The sequence below is a fragment of the Leptonychotes weddellii genome, chromosome 1 (assembly GCF_054177405.1).
Source record: "Leptonychotes weddellii isolate Sample4059 chromosome 1, ASM5417740v2, whole genome shotgun sequence".
NCBI lineage: Eukaryota > Metazoa > Chordata > Mammalia > Carnivora > Phocidae > Leptonychotes > Leptonychotes weddellii.
In genome coordinates this window covers 1,413,836-1,436,494 of record NC_138369.1, presented here as the reverse complement: position 1 = coordinate 1,436,494, position 22,659 = coordinate 1,413,836, and the positions used below count along the sequence as shown (strand labels likewise).

At 56.1% G+C, this 22,659-nt stretch overlaps 2 protein-coding genes and 1 long non-coding RNA gene across 3 annotated transcripts in view; 2 read left to right on the top strand and 1 right to left on the bottom strand.

Annotated features, from left to right (window-relative positions):
* GADD45B (growth arrest and DNA damage inducible beta) overlaps positions 1 to 796 on the bottom strand; it is a 2,064-nt gene extending 1,268 nt beyond the window's left edge. Inside the window, exons 1-2 of the mRNA XM_081805203.1 lie at positions 502 to 796; positions 293 to 392 (exon numbers count right to left, since the gene is read on the bottom strand). Of these exons, the coding sequence (XP_081661329.1) occupies positions 293 to 392; positions 502 to 545 (144 nt within the window). The 5' untranslated portion in view covers positions 546 to 796. The remainder of the gene's footprint in view (positions 1 to 292; positions 393 to 501) is intronic.
* A 4,707-nt stretch (positions 797 to 5,503) lies between these two features.
* LOC145716967 (uncharacterized) lies at positions 5,504 to 7,368 on the top strand. Its single transcript, XR_014139914.1, has 3 exons — positions 5,504 to 6,514; positions 6,697 to 6,776; positions 7,078 to 7,368. It is a non-coding gene; the product is annotated as an uncharacterized LOC145716967 (long non-coding RNA).
* Positions 7,369 to 16,749: 9,381 nt separating this feature from the next.
* LMNB2 (lamin B2) overlaps positions 16,750 to 22,659 on the top strand; it is a 10,647-nt gene continuing 4,737 nt past the window's right edge. Inside the window, exons 1-3 of the mRNA XM_081805191.1 lie at positions 16,750 to 17,053; positions 22,234 to 22,370; positions 22,625 to 22,631. Coding sequence (XP_081661317.1) covers positions 16,766 to 17,053; positions 22,234 to 22,370; positions 22,625 to 22,631 — 432 coding nt within the window. The 5' untranslated portion in view covers positions 16,750 to 16,765. The remainder of the gene's footprint in view (positions 17,054 to 22,233; positions 22,371 to 22,624; positions 22,632 to 22,659) is intronic.

Here is a 22,659-nt window from a genome sequence, read left to right as displayed (position 1 = left end):
TGCAGCTGGAGGCGGCGGGGGCGGGGGGGGGGGGAAGGAATGCACGCTTCAAAATATTTAGGGGGGGAGAAGGCAGGAGCAAATATGGTGGTGGGCACTTGCAAACGCTGCAGCGTCAGGATACTGCAACCCCCCCCCGCCCCGCCCCAAAGCAAGCCTAGAGGCGCTCCATCCACAGTGGGGACGCTTGGGGAAATCCTAGCCCTGTGCGCGAGAGAGGTGCAGCAGGGAGTGTGCAGAGCGGAGGGGGTCCCCACCCGCGCCCAGTCCGGGGACGGGGTGTGACTCACACATTCATCAACTTGGCTGACTCGTACACCCCCACGGTTAGGCGGTCCTGGCGCTGCGCGGCCACCAGGAGCTCCTCTACGGCGGCGCTCACGGTCTGCATCCTGGGGTCAGGAAAGAAGGGGGGTCAGCGCTCGGCCCGGCCGGCCACCAGTAGCTCAGGTCCCCGCCCGGCCGGGCTGCCGTCAGGCGGCCACAGCCCCGGCTACTTACTTCTGCGCCGCGTTGTCGCACGCCACGAGCTCTTCCAGGGTCATGTTGCAGTTATAATCCACAGTGGAAAGCAGCCCCACGACAGTCCCCAGCGAGAAAATGCAAAATCCGAGGCCGGAAAGCCCAAAACCTTCCTACGGAGCCCGAGCGCTCATTCAAGACCTTCGGAAGGCAGCGAAATCCTCCCCCAAAGAAGGAAAAAAGAAAAATGGCAAAATCCTCAGCAAGAACAATCCTCACGGTTGCAGAGAAAAGGATCGCGTCCACGACTTCAGCGATCTGAGCCCGCGGCCGCCAGCGCAGACATTTATAGACTCGTAACCAGAGGCGTGGCCTCGGTGGCGCGCCCGCCCCTCCTATTGGCGAGCCAACAAAGGCGAGAGAAAGTCGCGCTACGGTTGGCCGACGTCGGGGAGGGGGCGGAGCGCCGCGCGGGGGGCGCCCACGTGGGGGCGAGAGCCGGGAGGAGGGCGCGGGGGGGGGGGGAGGGTGGTGGCGGCGGGGAGCGTGAGTGCCAGAAAAGAAAAAAAAAGCAGAAGTTTTCCTCCTGATTTCCCGGCAGCTGCACCGCGTTTCGGGGCGCGCGCGGGATTTCCAGCGCGCAAGGCCGGCGCGGACTTTCGGAGCGGGGGGGGGCCTGGAATCCCCTTCTGGCCCCGGGAGAGTCCCCGGCCCGCGCCTTTCCCAAGTTCTGCTGAGGGCCTGCACGAGGAGGGGGCCCAGTTTGCAGCCTGATTCCTCCCCTCCGCAGGTGGTGTGTGTGCGGGGGGGGGGGGGTTGGCTGCAGGGACCCCAGACCCTGGGTGACTTAACTTATCTGCGGCCCTGTGTCCCCACCTGTCTAATGGCCATGCAACGCCGGCCGCATTGGTTTGGAGGGAGCGTTAAATAAAATAAAGGGTACATAGTAAGTGTTCGATAGACGGTGGTGGTTGCATGAGGCCGCCGGGAGGCCCCCAAAATTGCGAGCTGCGAAGGCGGCCTCTGTGTCGCCACCTGCCCCCTGAGAATGCACACCAGCCTCATGGAGTTGCAGGAAGCATCGAATAAAACAAGGGGTACACAGTAAGCGTTCAATAAATGTCACCCGGTGGCAAGGGCTAGCCGCCTCGAGGTCCCCAGAAGTAAGGGCTGCACAGCCGTAGGCGCTCTAGGGACGAGCCCGGTCGCCCCCTCGTCACCCCCCGCGAGTTTCAGGGTGGGGCGCGCGTGGGATGTGCAGGTGGCTGGGCCCGGCCGGCCGCGCGCCCCCTGGCGGCGCCCCGCGCTTCACCATCCGACCGCACCTCCGCACCTGGCGGCGCAGAGCTGTTGGCGGCGCAGGAAGCGGGGAGGGATGGTTCTTGCTTGCGCCGCACCGGGCCGCTTCGGGTGCGCCGGCAGTGACACTGGCCACTTTTATTCCTCCTTCCGGAGTGGACGCTGATATGCACGGAGCGCCTACGGCGTACCAGGCTCCCGGTATCATGGTTCATTTAATTTTCAAAGACCCGAGAAGCAGAGTCCATACTTAATCTGCATTAGACAAAAGGGGAAACTGAGGCTTAGGGAGGCCACGACTCCCGCAAGCCACCGGCCAGTTGGTGTTGGAGCCACACGTGTGCGACAGGCACGGCTGCACTCAGGGACTGCCGCCAGCCTCACCGTCTCCCCGGGAAGGCAGTTCACGAGCCTGGCGGGCAGGCCGGCGTGGGATTGCCTCCCACGGTCGATCGGGGGCTCCCGGGTGACTCACAGCTGCGTCCCCTCCCCCGCCAGCCTGGGGTCTGGTCCCGCGTCTCGGTTCCCCTGGCTCCCGGGCCCGCGGTCCCGCTGACGCATCGCACCGCCTCCGCGCCGCCCACCGTGGGGGCGCGAAATGTCCCGGGCGCTGAGAGGTGTGGCGGTGCCACCTGGTGGCCACACGAGGTCTCTGCGACCGAAGCGCCGGAAGGGAGGCCCGGGGGCGGGGGCGGGGGCGGTGAGGCGAGGAGGGTGAGGGTGACGGGACTGGGGTGACAGTTGCAGTATTTTATATACACAATATTTTACATGTGCGACAAAGAACTTTAGAGATGCCATGTCTTTTCAAAATCAGAGACAAACTACTGCCCGGGTGTACCTGGTTTGTTTTTTTTTATATTATGGTAAAATACATTTTGATCATTTGCAAATGTACCATTCAGCGGCATTAAATATATTCTCCGTGCTGTGAAACCATCACCCACTATCTAGATGCAAAACTCCATCCACCACTATCTAGATCCATCCTCTCCAACATAAACTCGGTACCCATTCAACAGGAACCCAGACCCTGGGACCCACCATTCCACTTTCTGTCTCTGTGGATTTGCCTATTTTAGACACCTCCTATAAATGGAATCAGACAGTGTTTGTCCTTCTGTGTCTGGCTTATTTCACTGAGCACAATGTCCTCAAGGTTCATCCACGTTGTAGCAGGTGTCAGGATTTCCTTCCTTTTTTCTTTTCCTTCTTTTTTTTTTTTTAATGTAAGCTCTAGTGCAAGGTGGGGTTGATCTCATGACCCCAAAATCAAGAGTCACATGTTCTATGGACTGAACCATCCAGGTGCCCCAGGATATCCTTCCTTTTTTTTTTTTTAAGATTTTATTTATTTACTTATTTATTAGAGGGAGAGCATGAGCAGTTCGAGGAGCAGAGGGAGAGGGACAAGCAGACCCCACACTCAGGGAGACCCTGACTCAGGGCTTGATCCAATGACCCTGAGATCATGACCTGAGCCAAAATCGAGAGTTGGCTGCTTAACCAACTGAGCCACCCCAGCACCCCTTAAGGCTGAATAATATTCCAGTGTTTGGATGGACCATGTTTTGCTTGTCTATTACTCCATCGATGGGCACTTGGGTTGCTTCCCCCTTTTGGCTGTTGTGGATGCCTGTTTTCATCAGTAAAATCTTAGTGGAACCTGGAGATGGGATTGGGGTAGCGAGTCTGTGGCATTTGCCTCCAGCACAAATTTTAAGGAAATGCCACAAAACTCAGTCATCAAGATCAACAGTATTCTAAAGCAGTATTCTTTAAAAATCAAAATTTATGCAAAATAAAACACCCCATCTATGGCGAACAAAATATCAAGATTTTAAATATCCAATAGGGCCAGAACTGGGGGTATGGCAGGGAAGTGAGTTGTGTAGGTACAAGGTCAGACCCTTTCTTTATTTACAATTTTCATCTTTTGTTCACCATAGATTTTTTGGCACTGATTTTGATTTTTTTTTTAAAGATTTTATTTATTTATTTGACAGAGAAAGACACAGCGAGAGAGGGAACACAAACGGGGAGTGGGAGAGGGGGAAGCAGACTCCCCGCCGAGCAGGGAGCCCGATGCGGGACTCCATCCCGGGACTCCAGGATCATGACCTGAGCCGAAGGCAGCCGCTTAACCAACTGAGCCACCCAGGCGCCCCGATTTTGATTTTTTTTAATATGTATCTTGATGATTGAGTTTTTGGCGCCCCCTTAAATTTTGTTCCTGAGTCACCTTACCCTAAACCCAGCCCTTGAGGATGTCCCTATCTGCACCAAGGAGGGGTGATTGCATCTACTGAGGGTGAGACCCACAGCCCCCCCATGGGAGAATACGTGAGTCCGGGACTTCCCCAGCAAGGGAACGGGCATATCCATACCCACCTCAAAAATGAGACCCTTTTTAAAAAATGAGACCCTTTGTCTCAAGAATTGATAAATGGAACCACATTTTATATATTTATTTATTTGTCAGAGAGAGAGCAAGAACAAACAGGGGGAGGGGCAGAGGGAGAAGCAGGCTCCTCGCTGAGCAAGGAGCCCCAGGACTCCGGGATCATGACCTGAGCCCCGAGCAGATGCTTCACCAAGTGAACCATCCACGTGCCCCTGGAACCTCATTTTTTGTAATGTTGCATTGCATTGAAGGTACTAATATGACTGAGCTTTTATCAGGTGCTTACTACGTGCTGTGCATTTTGTAAGCAGTCTCTCTTCTGGGGGTTCACACCACGTTCACTGCCCACAAAGTGGCACTTTGCGGCTGTGCCAAGTTCACAGAAGAAGGAATAGAGACTCGGGAAGACAGTGTTACTAGTTCAAGGGCACAGAGCCTAGAGTTCCCTGAGGATATTCCCAGATACTCCAGATATCCCAAGGCCCCAGGGGTTAGGACTGGATGTTTGGAGCCTAGAGGGAGAGGACAGGGAGGGGTGGGGGGCACACAGGGATCAAGGAAGCCAGACTGGGGAGGAGACAAAGCAACGTGAGTGCAGAAGGATGAGTGGGTGTTTTCCTGGTGAAGACGGGAGGAGGCATGCCAGGCAGAGGACACAGCCTGGCCTTTCAGGAGGAGGCTGATTCCCAGGAAAGGTCTGCACACAGATTCTTTGAGGCTCTGCTTTGCTCTGGCTAAGGGGGCAGAGAGCATTAACACTTGGGGTGCAAAATTTAAGGGATCAGCAAAAAACTCAGTCATCAAGATAACTAATTTTTTTTCTCTCATTTTTTAAATTGAGACGTAATTCACATACCATAACACTCACCCTCTTACAGTGTCCAGTTCAGTGGGTTTTGTATAGTGACAAGCTCATGCAACCATGGCCACTGGTCCAGAATGAGATAAATGTTTTATTGCGATAGTTTAACTCAAACAAATGCCCCCCAAAGTCTGTGATGGACGCAATGGTAAAATCTCCCATCAAGACAGGATCAATGACTGCCACACCAAGCCATTTCGGAGCCCCAGCCAAAAGGAAAAAAATCAGTATGACTGATTTGCCCTGATTTAAAATTTTGAAAATGTATCCATGGATTTTTTTTTTTCCATTTGCTTTACTTTCTTAAAAGCATTGCATCAAAATAGCATTTCTCATACTGATTGAGTTTCTGCTTCACCCAAGTCCAGGCCCTGCTTCTTGGGACCCTGCCTTTAAACCCTCCCTCACCTCCACCCTCTCCGCACAAACCTGGGAGCCAGGGGGTTGCTCTCAGTGGATGAAGGAAGAAAGCAAGGGGGTTGGAGGGTCTGCCTTCCCCGGGAGGGGGAATCCAGCATGGAGGCTGGAATGCTCCAGGAGGAGAGGAGGGCCTGGGGAGGAAGTGGGAGAGGAGGGGTGCTGCCTGGAGGCCCTCTTCATGACAGGAGGTGTTAGGGACCAGATGTTTGTGTTCTGTAAGCTGAGGCCCAGACCTCCAGTGGGGTGGTTCTTGGAGGTGGGGCCTCTGGGAGGTGATTCGGGTTAGGTGAGGTCATGAGGGTGGAGCCCCGTGGTGGATTAGCACCCTTATAAGGAGAGGAAGAGAGATCAGCCCTTTCTACACCATGTGAGGACATGGCTAGAAGGTGGAGGCAGCAGTGGGGAGAGGCCAACCCTGCTGGAGCCTAATTCCCGACTTCCAACTTCCAGGACCGTGAGGAGTCAGGGATTATGGCTCAAGGCCCCCCAGTCTATGGTGTTTTGTTATGGCATCCTGAGCTCAGCAGGAGGGGGTGTGAGGGACAGGGGAGGAGCATGGGGGGCAGACAGAGCCCCCCTGGACGGCACATGGAAGGGATGAGATGACCAAGGAGACTTCTGATTGCTTGGCTTTGCATCCCAGCTTTCTTTCCGGTCAGCTGTGTGAACTTGGGCACGCCATTCCCCTGCTCCACTCCCGTGCCTCAGTTTCCCTCTCTGCTAATGGATATAATAGCATTATCCAGGATTGTTCTGAGCACCGAACAAGTTCCTTCTGGTCCGCACTTAGAAGAGGACTCTGTGGGTGCAGCCACTGCATCTAAATAGGGGTGTTTTCTAACTTTCAGGCATTGGTTGGAGGCCCAAGGGATGCTGATATGGTGCTGGGGGTGGGCGCTCCACTTCGGGTGGAGTGGTCAGGGGAGATGACACTTGAGCTGAGACCTGAGTGACATAAAGAGCCAGGCTTGGGAAGCATGAAGCGAGAGTGCTTCCAGCATAGCACGTGCAAAGGCCCTGAGGTGGGACCACACCTGGCACGTTTGAGGAGCCCCCAGGAGGCCCAGGTGACTGGAGCAGAGTTAGTGAGAGGTGGGGGGGGGGGATGAGATCAGAAAGGTGGGCCTTGGGGGCTGCGGCAAGGGGGGAGGGCGTCTGGGTGTGACTCTGGATGTGCCAGGAAGCCACTGTCAAGTTTGAAGGAGAAGCTGGCCTCTGACATCATGTGTTTTTTGTGTTTTTTTTGCAGAGATGAACAAGACGTGATTCCTGTCCCTAAGGAGAGGCTTCCGGGTGGATGTGAGTCATCATCTGAAGTTGGAGATGTTGGTAAGACAGGATGGGCTGGGAGGAGGTGGGGATGATGCTGCAGGTGGTGGAGGTGACAAGGGCAGAGGCCAGGAGGTGAGAAGGCCAGGCAGGTTTGGGAATTGCTGAGGAGGAGGGAGGGCGGTGGGGGGGGCGGGGATGGCGAGTAGCAGGTGGTATGGAGGCCTGCCAACTGCGACATCCTAGGGAGGGGTTGAGGGGGTTCTGGTCTGAGGTCACACTCACCTGGCTCAAACCCCACCTGCACCCCTGTGTGCCCTTGACTTGAGGACTTAATCTCTCTCTAACTTCCTCTTTTCAGGGAAAGATCAGACTAGTGAAAGGCTTGCAAGAAAGGATGACCTAGAAGGTATGTGGCACCTGGGAAGAGCTCCCCGTACCCCTCCCCTGCCTGGGACCTGGCAATCCACTGGCAGCCACCCTCTCCCTCCCTGGACCCCCATGCCCCCCGGCCCCCTGCTGCTGCACTCAGAGGGTCCCTCCTCTGCTCACCCTCCCCAAATGAAACACCACCAGGAAACCCTCCCTGCTGCCCTTGAATGTGCAGGGCATGATCCTGTACCCAGACCTTTCCTCTCCCTGGAACCCCGTTCCTGCCCCGGGTCATCTTGCCCCTGCCCCCCTCTCAGCAGGGCTTCCCCTGGCCTCCCGAGATGTTTCACACACCCCCCTCACCCGCACATTTCATGCCCCCCCCTTTTCTCCTTCTTGGCGCTTAGCACCACCGGACGCGCTGTGTGTCTTCCTTTTCCGACATAATTATTATCGCGTCCTTTGCTAGAATGTGGGCTCGATCAGAGCAGGCGTTTCCGTGTCTCCCCACAATGTTCCCAGCACACAGCAAGTGCTGAGTAAAGGTGTGTTGGTTGAACGACTGAAGGAGTCCCCTAACTAATGAAGGGACCAGTGAGATGTCACACCCGGTGCAAAGAGCTCAAAGGACCGCACGTTCCTAGGCAATGAGGTGCTGGAGTAAGTGTGATGATCCGAGACCATCTTCAATGTTGCATCTTTCACTGGAACATTTATACTTCCCCAGCGCTTAGCCAGTCGCTTGGCTAGAGGTCACAAGTCCCTGGAGACCGCCCTCACCTCAGACCCCGGCAGCGAGCTGGGGGTTGGGGGGCGCGACCCCGCCAGAACCTCGGGGGCCTCGGAAGAGTGCTGGATTTACACCCCTAGTGTAAATACCCCACCCTAGGCAGCTTCAAATGACAGGGATCTATTTTCTCCCCGTTCTGGAGGGCAGAGGTCCAAGGTCAAGGTGGGCTGGTTCCCTCTGGAAGTTCCGAGCGAGAATCCATTTCTGGCCCCTCTGGCAGCACAGTGCTCCTTGGCCCACAGACGCCTGGCTCCCATCTCTGCCTCCATCTAGACCCGGACTTCTCCCTGGATGTCTCTGTGTCTTCACAAGGACACCAGGAGTTGGACTCAGGGCCCACCCGCATCCCCGCGACCTCCTCTTAATTTAACCAATTACAGGGGTGCCTGGGTGGCTCAGTCCTTAAGCGTCTGCCTTCGGCTCAGGTCATGATCCCGGAGTCCTGGGATCGAGCCCCGCATCGGGCTCCCTGCTCCGCGGGGTGCCTGCTTCTCCCTCTCCCACTCCCCCTCCTCGTGTTCCCTCTCTCTCTCTGTCAAATGAATAAAGAAAATCTTTGGAAAAAAAAAATTTAACCAATTACATCTGCGAAGACCCTATTCCCAAACGAGGTCCCACTCACGGGTTCCAAGTGGGCATGCATTTGCTGTGGATCCAGTACTGGATCCAACAGACAGGGAATATTCAGGGCTCCCAGGCCCCAGGAGGGCCAGATGTGCAGAGAGGCCGGTCGGGGCGGGGCTCACCCTCACACCTCCCTGCCCCGCAGCGTCTAACTCCTCAGCTCTGGTTCCAAAACAGATCACAAATCCATCCCTTCTCTCCAGCCTCTGGGGCACCAACCGCAAGCCTGCCTCTAACATTCGTGGGACCCAGAGCAAGAATTCAGGGGGGCCACGAAACCCACATCTCAGGGTTCAAAAAATTACATACCAAGTAACAAACTGCTACACAAGCGTGTTCTATCCACCCATCGGGACAGATGCTCGGGGGGATTAGAGACCCACACATCGGGACACCCACGAGGACGATTAGGATAGGAAACACAGATGATAACAAATGCTGGCAAGGATGTGGAGACCCTGGAACCCGCACGCGCAGCTGGGGGGGAATGTAAAATAGCACAGCCACTGTGGAAAAGTCTGGCGGCTTCTGCAAAGGGTGAACACGGAGTTACCATCTGACCTGGCAGGTCCACCCCGGAGAGATGAGAGCCGTGTCCGCACAAAAACCTACTCATGAATGTTAATAGCGGCAATGTTTATAATTTCCAAAACAAGGAATCAACCCAAATGTCCAGCAGCTGATGACGGATGAAAACGTTGTAGTTCGTCCACACCTTAGAATTCAATCACCTGTGCACAGGAGCCAGGCGCCCACACGCGCGGCCCTGGAGACGGACCCCGAGCCCACGACGCTCAGGGAGGGAACCAGACACAGAAGGCCACACAGGGTGTGAGTCCACGTGGGTGACACGTCCAGAACAGCCTCATCCACGGACGGGAAGGGGGCTCTTGGGGGCCCGGGGGCTGGGGGAGGGGAAGGAACGGGGCTTCTTTTTGGGGGGATGGAATGTTCGAACGTTGATTGTGGTGGTGGATACACAAAGCTGTGAATATAGTAAAAAGAAAAAAAACCACTGAACTGTGCACTGTAGGGTGTGAATTGTATGGTATGTGAATTATATCTCAATAAAGTTGTTAGAAAAAAAAACCCAGCTGCAGTTCCTGGACATTCCTCCCGTTGGCGGACCCAGTTTCCCCTCTCCTTCAGCACATCTGGGCTGCATCTGTGACTGGCTGACCGATGGGGCGCAAGGGAAGGGACCCTGCCCACTGCAGTCCTAAATTTCAAAAGGCCTGCAGCTCCTGTCTGGCTCTCAGGGAGTCCTGAGATCCCACCTAAGAAGTCCCACTGTGCTGCAGCCATGGGGACGTGCGACCACACAGAAGGGGAGAGGGGCTGACCCAGCCCAGCCCCCCTGCAAGTTAGACGCTACCAGTGACCCCTGTCCACCCCGCATGGGACAGAAGAACCACCCAGTTGAGCCACATTCCCAGCTCACAGATCTGTGAGCAGTAGTAAAGTTTGGGGGCAGTCTGTTACACGGAGGTAACCTGGGACTCACACCTTCAAACCTTCCTGGCAAGCCTGCTTCCTAGTCAGAATTCTCGGACTCCTGGCGGCTCTGCCCTGGAGATGGCTGTGTGGGGAGAGCCAGCCCTAGGTCTACACCGCCTGCCTGTTTCTCTCTCCCTGCGGTTTGTTCTGTATGATAAGGGTCCTTGCCTGCACACAGGTGGCATCTCAGCTCACAAATCCACTCCTCCCCCCGCCCAAAAAAACCCACCCAGCTGCCCTTTGCTACCTGAGTCCAGGGAGGGTGCACATGGGGTGATGGAGCGCCTTTGGGATGATGCTCCAGAGGGTGAGATCAGCCCAGGTGTTTGGAAACAGGTGATTCTGAGTCCTGGGTATTGGGGTGAAGTCTAGAAAAGGAGATGTATGGAGAGGTCCAGAAAGGGGGACAGGCTAGGTCTAAGTGCAGCACCAACCCCCACCTAGGCCACTACAGGCCCTCACCTGGGTGACTTTCCCAGCATCCTCTTCACCTGTGCTGGCTGGTGGAACAGCTGTGTGTGGCTACTGAGCCTTTAAAATATGGCTGGTGTGGGGGCGCCTGGGTGGCTCAGTCGTTGAGCGTCTGCCTTCGGCTCAGGTCATGATCTCAGGGTCCTGGGATTGAGCCCCACATCGGGCTCCCTGCTCGGTGGGAAGCCTGCTTCTCCCTCTCCCACTCCCCCTGTTTGTGTTCCCTCTCTCACTGTGCCTCTCTCTGTCAAATAAATAAAATTAAAAAAAAAAAGATTTAAAATATGGCTGGTGTGGGGTGCCTGGGTGGCTCAGTCGTTAAGCGTCTGCCTTCGGCTCAGGTCATGATCCCAGGGTCCTGGGATCGAGCCCCGCATCAGGCTCCCTGCTCCGCGGGGAGCCTGCTTCTCCCTCTCCCACTCCCCCTGCTTGTGTTCCTGCTCTCACTGTCTCTCTCCCTGTCAAATAAATAAATAAGATCTTAAAAAATAAAAATAAAAAAAATAAAATATGGCTGGTGTGACTGAGAAATCACATTTTTTTAAGTTTTTTTTTTTTTAAGTAATCTTTGCACCCAACGTGGGGCTCAAACTCATGACCCTGAGATCAAGAGTCACATGTTGTCCCAACTGAGCCAGTCAGCCATCCTGAAACCAAATTTTATTTTATTTTATTTTTAAAAAGATTTTATTTATTTATTTATTTGAGAGAGAGAGAGCACACAGGGGGAGAGGGAGAGAGAGAAGCAGGCTCCCCACTGAGAAGGAAGCCTGACACAGGGCTCGATCCCAGGACCCTGAGATCACAGCCAAAGGCAGATGCTTAACTAACTGAGCCACCCAGGCGCCCCAGGGAAACCAAATTTTAAATAAGATTTAATGAAAAAAAATTTTTTAAAGATTTTATTTATTTGACAGAGAGAGAGATCATGGAGCAAGGGAGGGGCAGAGGGAGAGGGAGAAGCAAGGGAGCCCGACACAGGACTCGATCCCAGGACCCTGGGATCATGACCTGAGCTGAAGGCAGACACTTCACCAACTGACCCCCAGGTGCCCCTAAAAATTTTTTTTAACGATTTATTTATTTACTTGGGGGGGAAGGGAGGAGCAGATGGAGAGAATCTCAAGCTGACTCCCCACTCAAGTGCGGAGCCTGATGCAGGGCTCCATCTCATGACCAATGATATCATGACCTGAGCCAAAATCAAGAGTCCGATGATGCTTAACCGAGTGAGCCACCCAGGCACACCCCTAGGATATTCTTTTTTTTTTTTTTTAGATTTTATTTATTTGAGAGAGAGCAAGCACGAGTGGTGGGGAGGGCCAGAGGGAGAGGGAGAAGCAGGTTCCCCACTGAGCAGGGAGACCGATGCGAGGCTTGGTCCTAGGGCCCTGAGATCACGACCAGAGCTGAAGGCAGATGCTTAACCTACTGAGCCACCCAGAGCGCCTATTCTTTTTTTTTTTTAAATTGAGATATAATTGACATATAACATTGTGTTGTGTAACCATAAGATGTACAATGTGTATTGATTTGATACATTTATATATTGCAACATGATTACCACAGTAGCTTAGTTAACATCTCTATGAGGTCACATGATTACCATTTCTCTTTTGTGGTAGAATATTCTATTTCTATTGGGATCACATTGTTCTATACAGCAGGTCCAAGGAGGGTTTTTGTTTGTTTTTTCATTTTTGAAACATGAAATATATCAAACACAGAACAAGCATCTATAACGTATATGTCCAGCATATAGACTAGAGACTTCACAACCAGCAGGCTTATAAAATCGAATGTGATGACCATGTTGAAGCCCCCACCGTCTACCTGTCCTCATGAGTCACCAGACAAAACCACTGTGCTGACTTCTGAGTAATCATGTGTCCGCTTTTCCTTTCAGTTCTGTCACATTTGTAGTACCCCTAAATGATAGATCGGCTGGGTTAGCCAGGTTTGGAATTTCATAAACATGGTAGAATAGTGTTGGTATTCTTCTGCACTTTGCTTTCTTTGCAGGATCTTATGTCTGGGAGGTCATCCTGTGGATGGGCGTCGCCTAGGTGCATTCATCTTCACCGCTGTATGATATTCCACCATGTAAATGTACATGGAGGTGTGGGTCCATTGACGGATATTTGGGTTGTTTTTGTTTTCTGTTTCCCCATTGCAGCAAGCAGTAAGGGTTCAAAACCCAGAAGAGATCCTCTGTTATGTGATGAGGACTTGAGACAGCCCTTGGACAACAGCTTGTAAGAACCTGACACTCTCAGGCCTATACCCTGCAAGGACTCGAATCCTTCCATCAGGCGAGCTTGAAGTAAATTTTTCTGAAGCCTCAGCCAGAGGACCCAGCTAAGCCCCACCCAGATTCCTGAGTCATGGAAACTGAGATAAGAAATGAGTTGCTTTAAGCCACTTCATTTGGGGCTATTTGTTATACAGCGACAGATAACTAATACACCAATGTCTGATTACATATTTGTTTCCCTCTTTAATATCCGTCTCTGAAACCACTTAAAAGCATAAAGTTGAACAAAAATAAAATGGCTTCACTAAAGCTTCAGCGAAGCTCGATTTTAAAGTAAGCTTTTCCTCTCTTCGGCAAACCTCCCCTCCTCCCTTCCTATCCTTCTCTCTCAGGAACCCGGTACCACCCTAAAGACATGATGAACAAAGCTGACAGCAGAAACACAATTCCTGCCGAAATGGGCTAGATCCTGTATTTCCCTGTAAAACTCCCCAGCACCTTCCTTGGGGAGGGCCTGCAGTTTCTGAAGCCTCCTTTGCTGGGCAAGGCAATAAAGCTATTGTTCCTCTTTATCCCAAACTCTGTCTTGGTGTTATTATTGTGGCTCCGAAGCTCCGAGGTTGATTTTGGACATCTCCACCCACTGGAAGTTCTCATTCCTTTCCGCTTCCTCCAGGCCTAGAACCAGCGCGAGCTGGCCCCTTTCCATGGGAGGCACTCCCCCCACCCGTTCACGAGGTTGACCCCCTCCTTCTCTTTGAGTCCTTGTTCAAGTGTCAGCTTCTCCAAGTCAAGGCCCAGCCTTTTGCAGAGGGACCCACCCTGTTTAAAAATGCATCCCCCCTGCCGCACCCGCTCCCAAGCCCCTTCGCCTCTTTTCCCACATTTCCTGTCTTCCCACACCCCATGTCATTTGCTTATTTGTGGTGTGTGTCTGTGTCCTGTCTCCCAACTCCCCCCATGCCATCTGCCCCAGAGCAGGGATCTTTGTTGGGGTCACCCTGACGCAGCTCCCGTGCCTGCCTCGGGGGAGAAGTTCAGTCGATATTCGTCCGTGTCTCTAGTACATTCCACCGCCGTCACCAGCAGCTGCCTGTCAGCCTCAGCATCTCCCCTCCCTCCCAGATTCCACTTGCGATTATAGGTTCCAGCCCCCCGGGTTCCCGAATTCTGCTCCCAGCTCTTAGCGCTTAGCCCACAGGCTCTGGAATCAGGGGTCCGGGATCTCCACTCCCCTCCGGGCTCGGGAATACGCCGCGCCCCCCATTCAGCCTCCGGAATCCGGCCCTTCCCCAGGCTCCGGAATCCAGGCCCCACAGATCCAGGCTCCGGAATTCAGGATCCACGCTCTCGAGCCGGGCCCGGAGCCAGGGGCAGCCGTTGGACTGAGATTTTTGAAAGATCTGGCGCCAAACCCCGCGCGGGATGAGCGCGGCGGCGCGAGGGGCGTGGAAGGAACGGCCGGGACCGGGCTGGCGGGCTGGACGGTCCCGGGAGCGGACCCTCCTACCCCCTACCCGCACTCCCTGCCCCCAAAGCAGACAGCCATCAACTCTCCTGCGCCCCGAGGCCAGCGGGTCCTGCGTTCGAATCCCGCCTGCGCCCCGTCCCCGCTGGGGGGCCTCGTGCCTTAGTTTCCCCTGCCGGCCGCGGGCCCGGAGCGTCCCGCCGCGTGCCTGGCGGGGGCAGCCTGCGCAGGGGGCGGCCCAGCTTCGCGGGGCGGGGGCCCAGACCTCGGGCTCGGCGGGCCGGCGGGCCGGGGGCGGGGGCCTGGCAGCCGCTGTCGCCGCCCCGTCCGCCCAGCGCCAAAATTTGAAAATTACCGTCGCTTCCCAAACCGCGCGGGGAGGGGGACCCCCGGGCCCCACCCACGGGAAGCGCAGGGCTTTCTGGGACTTGGAGTCCAGCCCCCGGGGTTCGGAAGGGGAGTCGGGGCCAGACTCGTTTCACAGACGGGAAGGCTGAGGCCCAGGCCGGCCGGCGCAACCGGAGGGGACTGGCGTCATCCTGGCCGGGGAAAGACCGGGAGGCGGAGAGGGGCGAGAGCGCTTCGCGGCGGGTGGGACCCTGCAAGGCCCTGAGTGGGGACCGGGTCGGTCGGGGCTCTGGGCGGTGGAGGTCAGCGGAGCTCTGACGAGGAGGGGGCTGCAGCTAGGTCTGGGGGTGGGGCATTGGCAAGGTGACCCCATGCCACCCTCAAACCTCAATCTCTTTCCTCCGCTCTGGCCCTGCCGCCTGGAGTATCACGGATTCATACTCGCTTTAAATGCCCTCGTATCCTACCGACTGTCTTTTGTGTTTGATGAGGGTACAGGCAACGATATCAGGTTTAAAGCACAAGGTAGCTTTTGAGAAAACAGCGCAGTGACAGTCTAGCTGGGGATTGTTCCGGCCTGGGTTCTAAGGTGGGGGCCCTTTGCTTCCGGTGAGAGGGGAATATATAGTGAATTTCAGGTGTTCAAGACAGGTGAGTATCCCGCCTCCTCAGAAGGCTGGAAGGACAATCACGTTCTCCGTGTGACATTTGTGAGTCCCTAAGGGAGGCTGTTTCAGCCCAATTCCCCAAGGTGGGATGTCTGGGAAGGAGGGGTTCTCCCGGCAAGTTCCAGGGTGAGGGGAAGGAAGTGGTTCTCAACTGGGGACAATTTTGCCTCCAGGTGACAGGTGGAAATGTCTAGACATTTTGGTTGTTAGGACTGGAGTGGGGCTGTGGTGCTGCTGGCATCAGGTGGAGGGGTGGGGAGCCCAGAGATGCTCCTGCACATCCTGCCCCACCGGAGAGAACGACGGGGCCCCAGTGGCCATGCGCCAAGACACTCCTCTATAGATTTGCCTCTTCTGGACGTTTTATATCAGAATCGGATAGTATATGGCCTTTTGTGCCTGGCTTCTGTCAATGAGGTGTTTCTGTTTTTGTTTTTGTTTTTTTAAAGATTTTATTTATTTATTTGACAGAGAGAGACACAGGGAGAGAGGGAATGTAAGCTGGGGGAGTGGGAGAGGGAGAAGCAGGCTTCCCGCAGAGCAGGGAGCCCGATGCGGGGCTCGATCCCAGGACCCTGGGATCATGACCTGAGCTGAAGGCAGACGCTTAACGACTGAGCCACCCAGGCGCCCCTGTTTTTGTTTTTGTATTTGTTTTAATTGAGGTATCATTGACATATAACAGTGTAGAAGTTTCAGGTGTATAACCTAATGGTTTGATATTTGTGTACATTGTTGAAATGATCACAGTAGGTGTAGTTGGCATCCATCAACACACATAGTTACAATTTGTTGTTTTGTGTGTGTGTGAAGAGAACTTTTAAGGTCTACTATCTCTGCAACTTTCAGATATACAATACAATGTTATTAACTATAGTCACCATGCTGTGCATTACAGCCCCAGGACTTCTTTATTTTATAACTGGAAGATTTTGCCTTTTGACCGCTTCGCCTATTTTGCCCACCTCCCACCCCTCCACCGGCAACCACCAACAACCTGTTCTCTGTATCTGTGAGCTCAGTTTTTTTTTTTTTAAGTTAATTAATTTTTTTAGTAATCTCTACAACCAAGGTGTGGCTTGAACTCACAATGCCGAGATCAATGGTCGAGTCGTATGCTCTTCCGACTGAGCCAGCCAGGCGCCTGCTGTGAGCTCAGTTATTTATCTTATCTTATCTTATTATTTTATTTTGATTGTACATGTAAGTGACATCACTGAGCATGTTTTTGAGGTTCCTTCACCTTTAATTTTAATAGGACTCCAAAGAGGTAGGTAGGTTATACAAGTGGGGAAAGTGGGCATTGTAAAGAAACCCGGTGTCACTTGGTGGCGAGCTGGGAGTTTCAGGTCCGGAGGCTTGGCCCTGGACGCTAGCAGTTTCAGGAACAGCAATGTGTCGACAGAGCGGGAAGCTGAGCGGGAGGCGAGCGGAGCCTTGCCCGCACAGGAAACTACAGCTCCCGGCTTGCCCCGCGCAGCCGCGACAGACTACAAGTCCCAGGCTGCTCCACGGCGGCGGGCGCCGGGCGCCATCTTGGTCGGCGGCGCGGATTGAATGAGCCCGCCGCGCCGCGGCCGCCGTCCCGAGCCGCGCGGGCCCCGAGCCGCTGTCGCCGCCGCCGCCGCTGCCGCCGCCGCCATGGCCACGCCGCTGCCCAGCCGCGCAGGCGGGCCCGCCACGCCGCTGTCGCCCACGCGCCTGTCGCGGCTGCAGGAGAAGGAGGAGCTGCGCGAGCTCAATGACCGCCTGGCGCACTACATCGACCGTGTCCGCGCGCTCGAGCTCGAGAACGACCGGCTCCTGCTCAAGATCTCCGAGAGGGAGGAGGTGACCACGCGCGAGGTGGGCGCGCAGCCGGGGCTCCGGCCTCTGAGGGTCCCCGGGGGCTCCCGTGCGCGAGAGGTGACACTGGGCAGGCCCCGCCCACCGGGGGGGTCCCCGGCGTTTCGGGGGGCCCTAGGGGCGCACGCTGGGGTGGGCCTCGGCCTCTGACTCTACCCGGGGGGTTTCGGGGACCTCCCGTGGGTGAGGTTTGGAAGCCGGGCGGGCCCTGCCCACCTAGGGGATCCTCAGGGAATCTCGGGGGGCTCCAGGCGAGGGGTGCACACTGGGGCAGGCCCCGCCCACCGAGGAGTCCGAGGGATTTTTCGGGCGACCTGTGAGAGCGGGGCGCACACTGGAGCAGGCCCCGCCCACCGAAGGTTCCCCAGGGTTTTTCGGGGGACCTGTGAACGAGGGGTGCACACTGGGACAAGCCCCGCCCGCCGAGGGGCCCGCAGGGGGTTTCGTGTATCCACTGAGTGAGGAGTGCAGTCTGGGGTACACCCGTCCTCTGAGGGATCCCCAAAGGATCTCGGGGCCCCCTGTGCGACTGGTGGAGATGGGGCAGGGTCGAGCCCTGAGTGGTTAGAGGCGATCTGGGGATCCCCTGGCTGAGCGGGTGTGAGCCAGAGTAAGCCCCGCCCCTAAGAGAGGTGGGGAGTCTCGGGGATGCGTTAGGATGTTCTGGCGTCCTGGGAGGAAATTTGGTGGGGTTCTCTGGTCTCGGAGGAGACCGGGAGTTCAAGCTGTGTAGAGGGTCTCATGGTGGGGGGGGGGGGTCTCTGGGGGAAGTCACGTGCTCTGTTCTGTGTGGAACTCTGCAAAGGTCCTATGATGAATTCTGGGGAGTTGAGGGACTGGGGAGGTGGTTTGGCTCCCGTCTCCTACCCGCACCTGGGGTGGGTGGGCATCCGAGGGGAGGGGGTCTGATGCCTCAGGGGACCCATGGGAAATATGAGAGGTCCTCAGGTGGGCCTTGGGGCCCCCGTTGGCTGATGGACTGGAGCCTGGTAGGTGATGGGGAGACATCCGGTCTTGGGGATCCAGTGGGAAGTTTTGGTTTCCACGTGGGTCTCAGGGCTTCACCGCAGACTGAGGGAGAGGGGCTGGGTAAGCCCCGCCCCCAAAGGGCAAGTGAGGGCTGGGTGTCCTGGGTGGGTCCTTTCCTTGGTTGGGGACTGTGGCTCCAACCCAACCCTCCCCCAGTCCCCACGGGCCCCAGGCTCTTTTCTTACTTAGCTGGACCCTGCTGGCCCCTTGAAGCCCAAGTGTGGTTCCTCTGAATAAGGGTGGGGGGTGGGGGAGTGCTCACCCTGTGGTTCCCCCTGAGGGCCCGTAGGAGAGCCAGGCCCTGAAGCCAGAATGTGCTTGAGCCTAGGCTTCCCTATCCTGACCGTGGACCAAGTGACAGACTTGGGGGAGAGCCCCTGGGGGGTCATTTCGGGGAGCCACGTACCCTTTGTGTGACCCTGGGCAAGTCAAACTCTGTGGGCCTCAGTGCTTCTTTTGTAAAATGGAAATAACAAGGCCCCCCTTTTGTGCTAGCTGGCGGGGCGTGTGTGTTAATATGTGTTTTGTAGAATAAAGGACAGGCGCCCCGAGGAAGTAGTCCGTGGGTTCTGTCGCCCCTGTTTCATGGTTGCCAGGACAGGCAGTGGCTCAGAAAGTGGCTTGGGTGATGATGGGGAGGAAGTTTCCTTGGTAGGTGGCACTATGTTGCTCGGATGCAAACTGCTTTTAGTCTGTGTGACCTTGGGCAGGTTTTGTCATTAAGACAACGGGGCTAGAATTGTCTGCCCCCGAGGTGGCCCCCTGATGTCCTCAGGATGTGGGCCCAGTTCCTGCCTGCTGGGTTGGGCAGTGTGTGCCAGTGGCGCTGGCTGGGTGGTGTACCTAGAGCCCATGAGGAGTGCCTGGGGAACCCGACCCGCCGGCTGTCTGGGGAGCAGCATTATTCCCTTCTCAGCTGGTGAGGCCTCCTGGAACCCAGATGAGCTCAGGGAACAAAGGAAGTCTTGCTGTGGGTCATACACCCGCCCCACTGTGAGCTCAGGGGCTGTGCAGGGGCTCTAGGTGTCGCCCCGGGCTGAGGGCCGTGCTCCCAGCTGGAGCTGGGGAGTTGCCACCAGCTTGTTCTCCCGGAGCCTCCACCTGCCCGTGGGGCCAGGTGATAAATGCCCCTTGGAACTGGGCAGTGGAGGGAGCTGGTGACCTACGGAGGGAGGGGATGCTGGAGCAGGGAGCGCGGGGTGGTCACGTGAGCTCTTTAGAGGGAGTGACCTGGAAATGGCCTTGGCTGCAGGGGGGCCCAGGCTTGCCGGGCTCTGGAGAGGTGGGTGGGCAGAAGTGGGAAGGGGGCCGGGAAGGTGGCTCCAGTAGGAGGGATGTGTGCGCTTTACTTGACAGCAGCTCCTTGCCGCCATGGAGGCTGCCCCCAGGGACATTAGTGGTCATCAGGCTGGGGGTGCTCCTGGCATCAGGTGGTGCTCAGGTTGGCCCCACCCCCGAGGATGTTCCAGCCCCAAATGCCATTAGGAGAAGCCACTTCAGGAACCCTTTGAAGATGTCTTTTAAAATGTTATAAGCGTGGGGCGCCTAGGTGGCTCAGTTGGTTAGGCGGCTGCCTTCGGCTCAGGTCATGATCCCGGGGTCCTGGGATCGAGCCCCGCATCGGGCTCCCTGCTCTGCGGGGGGCCTGCTTCTCCCTCTCCCACTCCCCCTGCTTGTGTTCCCCCTCACGCTGTCTCTCTCTCTCTGTCAATTAAATAAATAAATAAAATATTAAAAAAAAAAAAGTTACAAGCGTACCACATGCTTGTAGTAAAACCTAAACAGTTGAGGTAAAACTGAAGCTTCCAAGCTCTTGCTTTTCTGCCCGCGGGCACGCTCTCACACGTGCCCACGTACAGGTCCTGCTGGGTATTGGTCGGGCAGGCCGTGCTCTGCTGAAGAGCCATGTGCTCATGTCACTGGAGGGTTTCTGGAAGGGCTGGGGCCTGGCCGGATTTCTGTTTGAGAGAGGTCTTGTGTGCTGGCCGGAAGGGAGGGGACCGGGGAGGGAGAGGTAGTTCTCCAAGGAGCCTCCCCACTTGGGTGTTAAGTTCCTCCAGCCTTCGGTTTCTTTTCTCTTACCTGCCAGGGTGTCCTGTTGCTGCTGGGGGGTGGGGGCAGGTGGGGGGCTCCCTCAGGTGGACCCAGGGAGCAGGGGCAGGGTGCATGAGCTGGGTGGGAGGAAGTAGCCCTTGGGGCTGCCTGTGTCTGGGGATTACCTGCAGAACTGTGGTTCTTAGCCGGGAAGATTTCATCCTCCAGAGACTCGGGAACAGGAAAAGGCCACCTCGGGTTATCTGGACACCCCCCCATGCTCCCCCTCCCTGGCCAACACATGCTAACACATTTGTTCATTCTTGGCAGTTGCAGAATGCCATTAAAGACCTAACAAAAGGCCCAAGCCATTGGTCTCCCACTGCTGTGGCCCAGGCTTGTGCAGGGACTGTCACAGGTGCAGGGAAGCAAGTCCTGCCAGCAGAGCACCTGTTAGTGGTCTGAAAGAGGCTGTGTGCTTGTCCTCTACGAGCATTTTCTACATTGTCCCGGGGCCGTAGAGTGGGACTGGCAGATGTTTTCTGAACAGGGCCAGAGTCAGCATTTTCAGCTCTGTGGGCTGGAAGTCTCCATCACAGCTACTCAACTCAGCCGTCACAGTGGAAAGCTGTCACGGACACTATGTAAAGGAATAGGCCAGGCCGCATGCCAATAAAACTTTATTTATACACATGGAAACCTAAATTCCTGTAATTTGCCTGTGTCGCAAAATTTCTTTTTCTCCCGCCCACCCCCCCTTCGCCATTTAAAGGTGTAAAAACTATCCTGGGCTTGCAGGCTGGACAAACACAGGCGGTGGGATGGAATTTGGCTTGTGGGCCTGAGTTTGCAGACCTGGCTGTAGATAAGTGCCTTATTAAGACAGATGGACATGGGCCCGCATGTGTGTGTGTGCACACACGGACGTGAAACACTGCATGGACTTAGTACTTTTATTTAGTAATCTCTACAACCGTGGTGCTCGAACTTCCACCCTGAGATCAAGAGTTACGCGCCCCAGACAGCCGGGTGCCCCAGAACTCGGTACTTTAACCAAGACACTTGAGGAGACCGAGACCGTGGCCTGGGAGCCCAGAGCAGGGTCAGGACGGGTGAATCCAAGGGGTTGCCAAAAATCTCGGTCGTGGAGACAAGCAATATGATGTATTTTTACTTACTCAACCTTATTTCTTGGGGGGGTGTCTCAGACTGTTAAAACCCCGACTCTTCTGGAAAGTCCCACCTCCCAGAAGCTCCTCTGTCCCTGGGCAGGGGATGGTGGTTACCTGACCACGTCGCAGGTCCTTGGCAGCTCCCTGCAGCCCCCTCTGCTCTGGGGCCTTTCCCGTGGAAGGGGGGGTCCCGGCTGCTCCTGCACCCCATGTGGCCTTCCGTGTCTGGTTCCTCCCTGAGCGTCGTGGGCTCGGGGTCCATCCCCGGGGCAACGCGTGAGTGCGCCTTGCTCCTGCTTGCGGCCGCGGGACGTGCTCGTGGGTGTGTGGATACACTGTGTGTATCTGCTGGTCCATTGATGGACGTTTGGGTCGCTTATACCTTCCGGCTGCTGTGAACTGTGCCATGAACACGCACACAGGTTCATGTGCGTGCACGTGTTACTTCCACCGCGCCGGTAGGTCCCAGCAGTGGAGTCACAGGGTTACAGGGTCAGCTGCCCGACCCTGGCGGCTGGCCCGTTTTCCACTCCCACCGCTGTGTGTGGAGGTCCCGATTTCTCTGTGTTGCTGTATCTGTTATCCTTTGTCTTTTTGACTCTGGCCATCCTAGTGGGGTGGAGGGGCTCTCTCACCGTCCTGGTTTGGTTCCAGGTGTTTGTAAACGCCTGTGCTTGGCCCTCTGCACATAGACATGGGGGGATGGGGGAAGGTTGGGGGTAACAAGGCCACGGAAAGCATGAGCTGTGTGCCCAGCTGGTGGGTGACCGGGGTGGGGGACAGGGGACCTGGGCAGGTCGGGCCGGCTGGGGTCACCCTGGGGTAGGGGGGCTGAGCTGGCGGGGGAGGCCTCCGGCGTCAGTAGGAGCTGTGTCCAGCCCAGGAGCGCCTGCTGTTGGTGGAAAGGGATTTCTCCATGATCTGGGCCTTGCTGCACCCCCTCAGGTGAGCGGCATCAAGACGCTGTATGAGTCGGAGCTGGCCGACGCCCGCAGGGTGCTGGACGAGACCGCGCGGGAGCGGGCGCGGCTGCAGATCGAGCTGGGGAAACTGAAGGCTGAGCTGGAGGAGGCGAACAAGAGGTAGGTGTGCAGCTGAGGTGTGGTGCGTCCCCGTGGCCCTGAGCCACACCCAGACACCCTTGGTGCGGGGTCATGCGGGCTGGCCCCTGGGGGGTGAGGGTGCTCTGTGGCCTGGCCCTCTAGCTGGCCCTTCCCACCACCTTTGGGCCCCGGCATAATTCAGCCCAGAATGTCCTAGGCTTGGAACCACACGGTGTGTGGCCTTCTCAGCCCGGCTGCTCTCGCTCAGGGCTGTGCCGCTGAGGTGCCTCCAGGGAGGAGGTTCGCTGGAACAGAGCAGAGCGCAGAG